At 44.7% G+C, this 13541-nt stretch overlaps 1 protein-coding gene across 3 annotated transcripts; it reads right to left on the minus strand.

The window, feature by feature from the left end:
* Positions 1-7901: 7901 nt before the first annotated feature.
* On the minus strand, positions 7902-10323 carry Pigc (phosphatidylinositol glycan anchor biosynthesis class C). 3 transcript variants are annotated; one of them, XM_036202368.1, is made up of 2 exons: positions 10261-10323; positions 7902-9299 (listed from the first exon to the last, which is right to left on the minus strand). In XM_036202368.1, the coding sequence occupies exon 2, from the start codon at positions 9086-9088 to the stop codon at positions 8195-8197; it is 894 nt and encodes a 297-aa protein (XP_036058261.1). In that variant the 5' UTR covers positions 9089-9299; positions 10261-10323; the 3' UTR covers positions 7902-8194. The 3 variants fall into 3 exon arrangements, with proteins under 3 accessions (XP_036058261.1, XP_036058260.1, XP_036058262.1); XM_036202367.1 differs by having other exon boundaries at positions 10176-10312; XM_036202369.1 differs by lacking the exon at positions 10261-10323 and adding an exon at positions 10107-10167.
* Between the last annotated feature and the right edge of the window lie 3218 nt (positions 10324-13541).

Below are 13541 nucleotides of genomic sequence, written 5' to 3' on the forward strand. Positions count from 1 at the left end.
CAGTGGTAATCAGAATACGTTTCCCCGGGCCCCATGGTTCACGGTTCTTTGTCAAACCTTGGCTCTCAGCTAAGCTGTTCCCTTGACAGAATCAATTTCTAGAACCTTCAAAAATCACTGCCTGCTGTTGATTTTCATAGTTCTTAGGAAGTCTGTGTGTTTATTCCCATCGGGCTCTAGTCAAAATACTTCACCTAGAAAATGAGCCCATGAATCCTGTTAGTGATTATACAGCATCTCCCTACCCGAGAGCAAACCTGCTTCCATATGAAGAGACGGCCTCAGAAGCCAGCCCTACCCCAACACTCAGCACACTATCTACCTTGAACTCACTGATACTATCATTTACCTTAGTCCTAGTCGATGCCAACCATCTCAGAACCCCCAGACACCTAGCTCCACCCTGCACTGTAACCTCCATATGCTTCTGTACAGTCCTTGTCCTCTTCTCCCAGGAATCTCAAGGTTTTGAAATTGTTGCATTGTGCCCAAATGCCTAACTCACTGCCCAGACAATAAAATCCACAGTATGTTCAGCTTGCTCTCCAGGGCATGTCCATTGGTTAATCTACCACTCTGGATAAAACCAAGACTCTAGCTACCCTGGTTTGCTCTGCGCAACAGAACATGACCTGGAAAATATCAACAAATGTGTAAAGTGGAAACTAGCTTTACTTTAAATTCATCACCACCACACTCAAAGGAGCTGTCTTACTGTTCTATTGCTGTGAGAAAACACTGTGGCCGAGACAGCGAATAAAAGAGTATCTAACTGGGAGCTGGCTTACAGTCTGAGAGGGTTAGTCCATGCTCCCCGTGGAGGGAAGGCTCTGGAGCAGTAGCTGAAGGAGTCACAGGCAGAAGAGGAGGGGAAGACTGAGTGGGCACAGAGTGAGCTTTTGAAGGCCCATCCCCCTGTGACACACCTCCTCCAACGTGGGCGTGGGCGTACCTCCTAATCCTGCTAAACAGTCCACCAGCTGGGACCAAGCCTTCAACTACATGAGCCTATGGCACTATGCTCTTTCAAACGCTGCAGGAACTCTAAGTATCACAGGGTAACCAGAATAACCTGCTCTCCCAGTGCCCTCAGCTCTCCCAGGATACTCCGCTCCTTCACTCTGTCATTCTTTTTTTTTTAAATATATTTATTTATTAAATTTTTTTTATTTTACATACCAACCCTAGTTCCCCCTCCCTCCCCTTTGCCTGCCTCCTCACCTCCCTCCCACTCTACCCCCATCCACTCCTCAGAGTGGGTAAGGCCTCCCATGGTAGTCAACAAAGTCTGGCATACCAAGTTGAAGGAGAGCCTAGCCCCTCCCCATTGTATCAAGGCTGAGCAAGGTATCCCACCACAGGGAATGGGCTCCAAAAAGCCAGATCATGCATCTGGGATAAGTCCTGGTCCTACTGCCACAACAGTAGGTACCCCACAAACAGATCAAGCCACACAACTGTCACCCACATTCAGAGGGCCAAGTTCAGTCCCATGCAGGCTCCCTAGCTGTCAGTCCAGAATCCATGAGCTCCCACTAGCTTGGGTCAGCTGTCTCGGTGGGTTTCCCCATCATGTTCTTGACCTCCCCTTGCTCATATAATGCCTCCGCCCTCTCTTCGGCTGGACTTCAGCTCAGGCCAGTGCTTAGCTGTGGATCTCTGCATCTGCTTCCATCAGTTACTGGATGACACCTTCCCACTTGTAACCATAGCTCAAGTCTCTTTCTGTCTGTCCTTTCATTTGAGAATTAGACCCCATCTCCTCTCACCTACTCAGGAATACTACTCCAGGAACTCTACTAACTCTTCCCCATCAATGGCCTTGTCTCACAGCATTGTTTTATTAACGTCTCCTTCCGTTTCCATACTAGTCCTTGGCTGAAAACTTCCAAGAAGTTTGGCTGCTACTATTTCTCTATTTTCAAGCTCACTCCAAATAAATTGTTAATCCATCCACCAAAGTCCTACTCTTCAAGGATACGACCTCCTCCCACAGAGGTCCAATGGGATGCTCTAAGTCCTTCGATGCCAGCTGATCACAGCTGGTCACCCTTTCCTCCTGTGGTCACTTTTGGCCCTTGATTTCTAGGACACACAACCCTCTTCCTACATCTTTTCACAGCACGGATTGCTTTCTATTTATATCCGTTATCTGTCTCCTCCTGCTAAACTGGAGTAGGTTAGGGATCTTTAAGCATCTGATTTTAGAGATATACCCAAGGCACATATAATAATACTTGTCATATAGTAAGGACATAGAAAGTATTTGTTGGGGTTGGGGATTTAGCTCAGTGGTAGAGCACTTGCCTAGCAAGCGCAAGGCCCTGGGTTCAGTCCTCAGCTCCTGGGGGGGTGGGGGGGAGTATTTGTTGACTGAATAAATTCCTAAAGCAAATATCATAAAATATCAATGGTATAAGTGCACAGAGAGAGTCTTGATGGGCATTAAGTATCCTATTAATATTTAGGGAAGAGAATATAGGGTACAGAGGATGATGGGAGATTTGAAGCATTCAAAACAGCTACCTGCTAGTCAGCCTTAGCCCTTGAAGCAACTCAGCTGTCAGAAAGGCAGACATAGCCTTAGACAATGTCCTGCTACCCACTCTGATTCTTGGTCTCCTAAATTGTAAAATGAAAATAATCTGCCTCACAGGACAGTTAAGAGAATAAAATAATGTATGCACAGTGCATAGCATGATGACTGGGACACAACACACCGTGGTGTGCTCTAAGATGTCGGTATTATTATTAATCAAGGCCCCATTTACATTTGCTTCCTGAGTTTATAGGGACCTCGGACCTTATTTTCATGATTCACAAGTCAGTAAGAATTCCAACCCATAATCGCTACAGCAAAAAGGAATACCTGTAACTTCCACAAGAGGGCACTGTGCCCCAGGCCTACTTCCCTGAATCACAAGGGTTTGAAATACTACATAATTGTGGATCTGATGCCCTCTGCTGACTTGTTTACTTTTTCTTGTCCTTGGGCCTTTCTTTGGCTTGATAGACGTAAATGAACGCCTTGTGTGCGTCCTCGTGTATGTTCAGCATGAATGTATAAACCCAGAGCTGCCCAAAAATTTTTTTCTGAGAAGTTCACAGTACCTAGGTACTCACACAGCACAGCACTGACCTAAACATGCTTAGACCGGGGAGCCATTATGTGGCGGCGCACGTACATGTGTCGTCTTGCTCCCTGCTTGGCATAAGTCGGCTACACACAGCACAAAATTAGTAGTTTTTTTCCACCCCTGACGTTCTAATTCTTGATCCTTTCCACCCCAATTTCAAAGCCCGGCATCTGTGCTACTTAGTCAGTCTTCCATGGATGGGTGAGAGAGAAAAAATTCCCTGGGATGATCAAGCTGAAGGAGAGAGGAATTCTCTTGCCTCGGTTTCAGAGGGTGCAGCCCATGGCTGGTTGGTTCTTTCTGCCTGAGGGGTAACAGCACACCATGGCAGGGAGCCCATGGAGGAGCACAGCTGTTGATCTTGAGTCAGGTCCAGCAGCCCTTCAAAGGCATACTCTCAGAGGCTCCACGTCCTTCCATGCCTTTAGTATCCGAAGGATCTAGCACCTTCCAGTAGGCTCACACACTTAACACAAAAGCCTTTGACGGGCAAATAAGACCCAAACTAGATTAGTTCCATTTGAGCAAGGTAGGCAAAATGGTCGCCTTCCGCTGCTTGCTCTCACTGGCACCTCCCCTCTCTAGCCTTCCTTGGGCTTAGAACAAATGACAAGAAGCAGTGCTCAGAGGAGCGAAATGGTAGAAGAGCGGGCGGCTTTCTATGTAAACAAGTATGGGAGAGGTCGAGATAGAATTACACTACCCAATCTTTCTCCTGTGAATCATTAGTATATTGCCTGCACCCTTTCAATGTGGTTCAAGTTGAGACTGGCTAGAGAACTGGATTTAAGGGATGAACTGTGTTCTCAGAAACTGCCGTACTAGGTCAAAAGAATCATTTTCCAGGCATGACTTCTCTTCAGCCACAGCCAATGAGCCCACCACAGGTTAGTTTAGCATCCCAATAGGTAACAGCTCAGGATTTCTCAGGATTAAAAAACGAAATAAAACATAACCTTTTGTTTCATTCCCCCTAAACCTTTTTAGAATTCATTTATATTGCTGGCCTGTGAGATTTTCTTGGAGAAAATGCAGAAATTCGGTAAAGCCGTATTTTCATTTGGCCCAAACTTACAATGATGCAACGCCAGTGTTTTCTCTACTGTAAGGCACAATCTAGTGAACAAATTGATATTTGCTTTTACTCTCTGACATCTTTTTTCAGAGTTTGAGGAATGCTTGGTAATTTCTCTACTACATCTTCTTTGAGTCTTTCTCCCAGGCTGAGTTCTAGTGTCTAATCCATTTTTCAGAAGGCTGACTCCTGTCCCTTTGATGTCTATCATTTGGATTATTCAATTTGTCATTCAGTCACCTGTTCTTAATTCCACGATTGCCTAGTTGTAGGGCAACTAAACTGTAAAAAAAAAAAAAAAAAAAAAAAAAAAAAAAAAAAAAAAAAATTCCTAAACTAAAAGCATGCTGTTCTATTTGTCTCGGTAGCCATCTAAATTATGCTTAGAATTTTGAGCCAATATGCTCTGAGTGCAGCATATGGAGCTCATCCCCAGCCTGGATATAACATCCCAGGAAGCCCAAATGTAACCTATCCCGTTGTTATTATCTGTTCCATGCCCTGTGCTCACAGGCTAGTTCATGGCAGAGTTAACAGACACACAAGTTCAATCATGTTAGAGTATCTGCACTTCTCCTGTACTCCTACCTCCTCTTCCTCTTTCTCTCTACATGAAGTTAGTGAATTCCCTAAAGATCACTAACCCCACTTATCCCCATGCCCAGGGCCATACTCTCCCTCCCTCCAGACCCTCACTTTCCAGTATTGCCACAAGCACTCTCCATGCTCAGCCTCTCTAGCTTAGCCTCAAAGGTACTGCCAGTCCTTAGACTTCGCTTGTATATGAGGCTTCCTAATACAGCGTCTTAGCTTATCTCTTGAAAGTCCCTGAGTTTGCCACTGAGTACAGGATCCTGTAATACAAAAGTACTCAGTTCTCTGTGACCCCAATCCCTGTCATTTATAATCCATTTTATCCTGTGCTTCTGTCTGCCACCGGGATGCATTAGGTCCCTTTGGAACACACAATGCTACCCACTCTAGATTCTGCTTGCAGTAGTGTCTTAGTTAGGGTTTCTATTGCTGTGAAGAGACACCATAACCAGGAAAACTCTTATAAGAAAACCATTTAATTGAGGTGGCTGGCTTACAGTTTCAGAGGTTCAGTCCATTATCATCATGGCAGGGAGCATGGCAGCATACAGGCAGACATGGTGCTGGAGAAGGAGCTGAGAGTCCTACATCGTGCAGTAAACAGGAAGTCAACTGCTTAGGGTGGTATCCTAAGCATAGAAAACCCCAAAGCCCATCCTCACAGTGGCACACTTCCTCCAACAAGGCCACATCCACTCCACACCTCCTAATAGTGCCACTCCCTATGAGATTGTGGGGTCAATTACATTTAAACTACCACAGGTACCCATCTCCCACAGCTCCATTAGTATCCAAACAGTCTCTGCTGCACCTTCCCCACAACTCCCCATCCCCCATCCCCTCCACACTGACTGGCCTTCTAGGACCACAAATATGAGTAACATTGAGTACTGGGTGACTCCAAATAAAAGTCACAAAAAAGAGCTGGAAACAACAGCAGTCAAGGTCATTCACCCCACTATTCTTAAAAGTGGTTCAGTCTTTTTTTGAAGTTTTGTTTTGTTTTTTGTTTTTTCAAGAGACAGGGTTTCTCTGTGTAGACCAGGCTGGCCTCGAACTCACAGAGATCCACCTGCCTCTCCCTCCCAAGTGCTGAGATCAAAGGTATGCACTACCACCGCCCAGCAAGGTGGTTCAATGTTTTGAAGCATTCTGTTCACTGCTGTAAATTTCCTAAAGTTAAAAACTGGAAACCTATTCAGATAAGTCAATGTATTAAAACATGAAGAAGAAAAACAGACCCACAGCTTTTTACAATTCTTTGCTTCGTCCATCTGCCTGCATTCATTGATGTGGACTATAGAATAATTTGCACCACTTTCAAGGCACAAAATGTGCAATCCATCACAGTGGATGGCTGCTTTGAGGTTCCACAAGGCAGTTTCTGCACCCTTTCCCCCCAAAACCAAGGGGGAAACAGTATAAGTGATCATGAGGGACAAACACCCACTTTTTATCATGAAACAGTCTTCATCGATGACAGTAAATATCAGAAAAAAAATGGGATAATTGCTGCAGACATTAGTTCAAAATCCTATTCAAGATACTTATAAAAACAATCAGACAAATAAAAAGCACTACTTCACAGTATACTACTCTCTTGCTATTTCTAATTTGAAATGACTTACAACAAACAGAGGACCATATATATCCTTTCACAGCTGGAACCACTCTGGGAAGTGCCTAATTCATTATGCGCCATTACCCTCTTCAAAGTTCCCTACATTCCAATTATTAAGACACATCTAGTGTCCTTTATCCAATATAGCTTGAGAACGGGACCCATCCAAATACAAAATTTACTTATTTTATATACACTTTATTTACAGTATGAAGACAATTTTATATTTCTTAAATAATTTTGTACATGAAGGTTTTGTGTGTAATGTATAATTTATAGAATTTGTAATTTTTTGCAGGGCATAACATTGATACTCAAAACCTTTCAGATTTGGGAGCACTTTTGGCTTCAGAACTTTCACACTAATACCATGCATCCTGTTAGCATTCTTCAAGACACTTCACACACAGCTTATCTAATTGCCACAATTCTTAAAATGAAAATGGAGAACTGAACAATTACTAACTCAAGACTTCACAATTTGTCCCATCTTTAGACAAGCTGGATTGCTCACCATGAGCTACAGAGCCCAAGTGACTGTATCAATTGAGCTGAACCATTCATTACTCAAGATCCCACTGACTTTCTCTCCTCCTCCAGATCTCTGTAATTCTAAATCCCTAGCACATTCCCATCTTTGTGCCTTGGCTAATAGATGTGGCATCATATGTAGTCATGTTTTGACTGCAAATGTTCTTGCAACTTGGATTAAGTTTGAGACAGCTTACAAAGCACATTTCATATTACACATCAAGATTCACAGCTACTATAATATTCATCTCCCCTGAAATTCCACAGGCATGAAGCCTGAACTGATCAGAAACGATCATTTTTGGAGCAGCAGCAACTGCCCTCATTGGACACAGTTGCTTGCTCCATAGTTTTCCAAACTTGCTAACATTACTTATCTGGCTCTTGAGGGCTTTCACCAGCTATCTTTCAAGAGTAAATGTCACCTCTTGTTGACTAATTGCTGCCAATGAACTGTCTCCAACTTCTTTCAATGTCTCTAACATTTTGTTTCTATGACACGTAACTCTCCTTTATTGGCTATATGTACAACCCACTAAGAACTAAAATGACTGAACACTTCTGATATGTGGGACAACAAAATGGGTACCAGCATCCTGCATTCTCAAATTTGGGCTCTAAATATATAAAGGTGTTCCTCAGTACACGGAAAAGGCTAAACAACTGATTACACACACACACACACACACACACACACACACACACACACACACACACACCTATTACTCTTTATACCACTTTTGTATGTCTTATGTTCTCAGAAAAATCAGGAGACAGGGCCAGTGTGGTGGCTCAGCTGGAAAAGGCATTTGCTGCCAAGGCCTGAGTTGAATGCCTGGGACATGCATACTGGAAAGAGAACCAACACACACAACCCCCCCCCTCTCTCACACACACACACACACACACACATAAATAAGGGCATTTTTTTTTAATGAGACAATTCAATGGTGTTACTTTTTTTAATAAGCAGAACCCACATTACATCATTTGTTACAAGGAACCAAGAGGGACAATAATTCATGACAGCACCAGAAAGCCTTTTTAGTCGCAAAATAACTGAAGGACAAACACCTTCCCCCTAAGCCCTTGGCTAAATGTTTTCTTCTGATCTCTGGTCTACTACCCAGACCAGCCCACTGCTTCAACGGTGGGACTCTGCCTTTATTTAAATGCTATGCTGGTTAGTCTCTATATCTTTTGGCTTGTCTTAATGATGAAATGAAAGTCCCTAGCTTAGCTGAGGAACCTAGACAAGTCTTCTTTAATTTCAGCTTCATCCCAAGGCCCATGAATATTTTCCTTAAAAAGCTGCAGGCGAATGAGGTAGTAAGGGCAGAGACAGGAAATGGATATCAGCAGAAGGGCAAAGAGTATGGCTCCCACACCACTAATGGACAAAAGACCCCCAAAAGCTGAAAATGCAAAAAGCAGAGTGACCCCAACATAGCTCCGTGGGGTATATGCCTTCAGTTTCTTCTGTAACATGGGCCACAGTGCAAAAATCTGGATGGCAAACGTCACCATAATGAAGGCATGCAGTGATCGGGGGAGACGTGAGGCCAGGCAAACAGAAGCGAAGATGGCCATGTTCAAGGACAGTGTGCTGGATACAATAGCAGCATTGGCACCATAATCAAAGAAGATGAGATGGCCTAACAGCATAAAAACTGACATGGCATAGATGGTGTCAGTACTGACAGACTCTGTTAGGGTCTTGAGCACTGGTGAAAAACCGTAAGTGAAAGTAATGAAGACCAGAGTACTCTTCAGGTCAGCCCACCGGGTCCGCCCACTCTTCTTCCGTCCATCACCTCCATCAATGAGATCAAATAAAATATACCCAATCAATGAAGATGCCAGTCCAGTCCCAAAAAGCCACTGGGGAGCCAGAAGACCCTCATCCAGGTACCACCAGATCACTACAAACACACAGACACTACATAGCTGCTGTACTACCACACTGGACTCAAATACCACAGCCCAGTATTGGTACTTCCGGGCATAGATGTTTTTCCGGAGTTCTTCCAGGAATCTCTGGTCGACATAATTATCAGGGAAGGGCTGCCGCTCATATAAAACCTTCTGCCACTTGACTTCTGTAGTGTCAGCTACATGCTGAGCACACATTATCTCATCCTTTCCTCAAATCCAGGCCGGTTCAGTCTCTCCCAAAGAAGTCCAAGCAATTCTTGTTCTTGATAAAGCTGCAAATTAAGACCTCTCTGGAAATGCCATGCTGATACCCTACAGGTGTTTCTTTGTTTACAAAGGCTGCAATCCAGGCTAGGTCTGCAACAGATGAGTTTGTTCTGTGAGGCAAGACAACACAGCTTAATTCCTAGAAAAAAAGAGAGATCTGTGAATATATGAAAGCTTGAAAAGGTCATGGTAGGGCTCTGTTACAATCAAAACAACTCAGTTTACTGAAAGCCTAAATCAATTGTGTATAGTGACATAATTTTAGGCATTAGATCACACTTCAAATTTTAAAATCTTAATAATTGATATCTGCATGACATCACTGACTCAGAATGCTAAATGTCTTCGGTACCTTCAACTGTCACAACCTTACAAGTTAGTACCTGTCCCACTTTACCTAGTAAAACATCTGCGTTTCACATTGGTTGGGTATTTGTGTCCCAGGGTAACAGAGTGGAGCCAGAACTCCAACAAAAGTCTCATATCAAAGTTTGTGCTTCTCGTTATCTTCCTCTGAGCCCTGCACTATTTTTGCATGACTGTATTTGTAACTTATGCAAATTTATAGAGACAGAATCCATAGCTGTTACCAGGTTCCCAAAGGCATCGGGGTAAGTTATAGGTCTCATGAAAACAACATCTGCACAATACAGAAGTGTATGATATCTGTCACTTTAGCCTAAACCAAGAACTCAAACCTTCTTTGTTCATTAGCTGAGCTTACCATCCTCTACAGCGCTATATCATCCTAATTAACCGAAACAACAAAACTCTAGTGCGGGATGAATAACCATTCTATTTTCAGAAAGGGAAAACTCAGAGTCAGAAACACGAAGGTCATTCAGCAAATTTAAGAACAATCTTCCTGCCGGACTTTCTTTATTCCATGGAGGCCAGGATAGACTTTTGCTTAAAGCCAGACACTCTGGACTCTGCCCTCACTCACAGAAACTTCTGGATGTGAAAGGTCCGCGTCACGGGACGGAGAAGGGTACCGTCTTGTGCTGCCACTCACCCAGCCCGCCTGCCCTGTGGCCGCCGCCCCTCTCCCAGCCTTGGCTCAGCGGGAACTCCCGGGCGTGATGGATGCCGGAACCCACCTGCGCCGAGCTTCTAGGGGTGCACGCGTAAGAAGTGCAACCGGCCAGCGATTTCTATATCCGGGGCGCGGGGTTGGAGGGTACCGGTGTGGAGGAGCACTTCCGGGTCGGCACCACTCCATGGCCAAAGCATCCCGCCCGGAGACTCTGCACGGCGAGGTCGCTGCTGCCCTCTACTGGCTGCTCCTCTCCCGGAGCTCTGCTCAAAGTGGGGTTCTCTGAGCCTGGGAAGCTCCTTCAGGGGTTCAAAGGGAGAAGGCAGGAGTAGATTCTGGGCGAGTGGAAGAGTGATCACATCTGCGGTTGTTGAGCTTGTAATATTGTCAGGCCCTCAGCTAAGGGACTTTGCATGCATCCAAACCTTCCTACAGATACAGGGGCCAGCCCAGGCTTCTGGCACTCATGATACTGCAGTAACTACACAGAGAAAAAATATCCCAGATCTCATGGAGCTTTCTGGGCATTGACCTCCACAGAGACGATGCGATCATAAGTTTATATTTGTCCAAAGTCAGGCATCTAGATATTGGTTGCAGCTAGATTAAATACCTAGACTTTGCCACCTAAGAAGGGAGAGGGTGGAGGGCCTTGGGTCTGACAACATGGCTAGAGGATTGAGGGAAGAGATTGATGATTTTCAGCTGAGCTCACGGAAATATTAGAGAAATTACAAATAAGTATAAAGAACTGAAACTATGTAGAATACAGGATATAGTGGGCAAAAGTCAGAAAGCATGAACCCATTTATTAACTGTGTCACTTAGAGGAATTCACACTATCTTCACTTTGAATCTTCGTTTGTAAAACAGAGAAGGCACGTGTTTGTTTTTGGCCACTTTATGGGATGTTTGAAAGACTCGGGTGTAAAAAGGTTCTGTAGAGTGTTGGTTGCTATGTGGTTGCTAATAGCTCACTTTGGTTATCATAGTACACACACTAGTCAAGTAACTCCATTTTAATATTTTATTTTTAACTTTATCTACACATGTGTCTGTGTATAGGTATGTGCTGTCGAAAGCAGATGCCTGTGCAGGCCATAAGAAGGTGCAAGATCCCCTGCAACTATAGTTACAGGCAGTTGTGAACTGATAGGTGTGTGGTATGAACTGAACTTGGGTTTTCTCAAAGAGAAGAGAGTGCTTTTTAACCACTGAGCCATCTCCCCAGCCCTGCGACCCCTTTTAAGATTTATCTTTATTTTTCTTAAGTGTGATAAACTCTGTAAAATTATCTCTTTCCTTTTCCCTTTAGGCTTTTGTTCCAAAATTTGACAAGGTCCCTTGGCTTAGTGAGGCCAGCCTGGTGAACAAGCCTTTGGTACTCAGCATCCCTGGAAGGTAATCCCCAGCTTCTGAGGACAAAACACTTGAGAAAGATCTCAGTGGGTATGTTCTCAAGGGGAGAGGTGCCTGTGATCAGTGGAGAAATCAACTCAAGTGCACAAAAGTCAGAAATGCCCTGGCATTCTCAGACAAAGCTTATGCTGTGTAAAGGCCTTGCTAGAGGAAAGGAGGCCCGCATAACCTTCTATTCTGTCTCCATTATTCAACTCTAGACACTATCTCTCAAAACACTTCGATATCTTTTCCTCCCCTGCTTTAGTTCCCGGCCTTCAAATTTTAACTCTGAAACGTCTAGAACAGAGCATCCCATCTGTCTAGAGCAGTAGCTGCTGTTTCTCACTTGAAGCCTTCTCTAGTTTTATCAGCACCCCCCCATCCTCCCCAATGCAATCTCCCCTCCCCTGTCCCCCCTCCCTCCCTCCTTTCCTCCCTCCCTCCCTCCCTCTCTCCCTCCCGAAGCCAACAGAGAACACATTTCTAGTTTTGAAAACTGAGAATTTTTATGCAGGAGGGCATTTCAGCTTCCACTTAAAAGAATTCGGTTCTTCATTAACACCACACCCCCTAAGTAATTAAGGGGTCTCTAGGTGTGGTGATGTCGCTGTTCTATGTGCAGGGGTGGGGTGGGGTGGGGGGAGTGGGAGGGAGTAGGTAGGTTGTTAGATGATGGAGGGAGGGGAATAAGGAATCTGGATAAGCAAGGAGGGCACAGAAGCAGTTTCGTAGGCTTGTCATGGACTGGAAAGGGTTGCTAGAAAAAGCATACTTTCCCAGAGTTTCCTATCCTGTTGAGAATTGTCGTGCATTCTCAAGTCTGTAAACAGATAACTCCACTAGGAGCATCCCTACAACACTTTTGCTTTGTCTGCACTTTAACCCAGTTCTCAACAAGCTGATGGAAGGGGCTGTGTATTTTCAAAGCAAGCATTTGAGTGCCTGTTTTCAGGTGTGTGTGTGTGTGTGTGTGTGTGTGTGTGTGTGTGTGTGTGTGTTTATCTTGCATGAGCAATCAGGTTCAATAAAGTCAAAGGTTTGCTTAGGAAGTAACAAAGTAATATATTTATTAAGAGTTGACAATACCTCAAGAGTCATCATGAGTAAATGACAGCTTATCGCCTTTTTAAATTGGGCTTACGTCATACGCTCACATGCTGGTGGCAGTCAGATGGAGGTGGCAGTGAATGGGAGAACTGAACAAAGGTGACAGCCTGCCCTCCACCCGAGTCAGTGTTGCCTCAGATGTGTGAGTCTGGGGGCCACATATGCTGGGTTTCCTAAAATCTGGAAATTTTCAGTTGCTAGTGCTTGACATCTAATAAGCTAACCCCACCATCCCACGGTACTCCCTGCCCATTCAATGTGCCCGTGAACCCAGGGGCGAGGCATCGTAGTGTTTGTTCATCTTGCCTCCAGCTCCCCTGTGCTCCATGCAAGCCTTTGGTAAAAGGTGAGGAGTAGAGAACAGAGCAGGGGTTGAGGGAGGCAGGCAGGCTTAGCACCCAGCCGGATGGTCGGTCATGGCGCCTGTTCTTTCAGTGGCCAGTCCTGAGTGTCTTTGGGGGGGGGGGGGATGCCATCATTTCCCCCCTCTGCTGGCCACATTTAGGCTAGTGATGAGAAGTTCCATAAGGTAATAAGTGAAATTCTTCTCAGTCTTATGCTCTAAGACTGAGGGACCAATCGCAAGCTCTGCTTAGAGAAATGAGCCTCCTCACGTCACCAAACTGAGTGGACAGGACCTGTGAAGTGCCCTCAGCTCTCCGAGAACAGGGCAGGAACACAGCTTATTGGGAACAGAAGGAGGATTATTGCTGTCTCGCCATTTATATGGACAGAAACTCTTTACTTGTCCGGAGTTTCAGGTCCTAGAATGTTTGGAAGTAACTTTCCTAAGCCCTTAGGGGACAGTTCAAAGCACTCAAAGTATTACATGCCCTT

Source organism: Onychomys torridus, chromosome 11, assembly GCF_903995425.1.
Source record: "Onychomys torridus chromosome 11, mOncTor1.1, whole genome shotgun sequence".
In the NCBI taxonomy this organism is placed as follows: domain Eukaryota; kingdom Metazoa; phylum Chordata; class Mammalia; order Rodentia; family Cricetidae; genus Onychomys; species Onychomys torridus.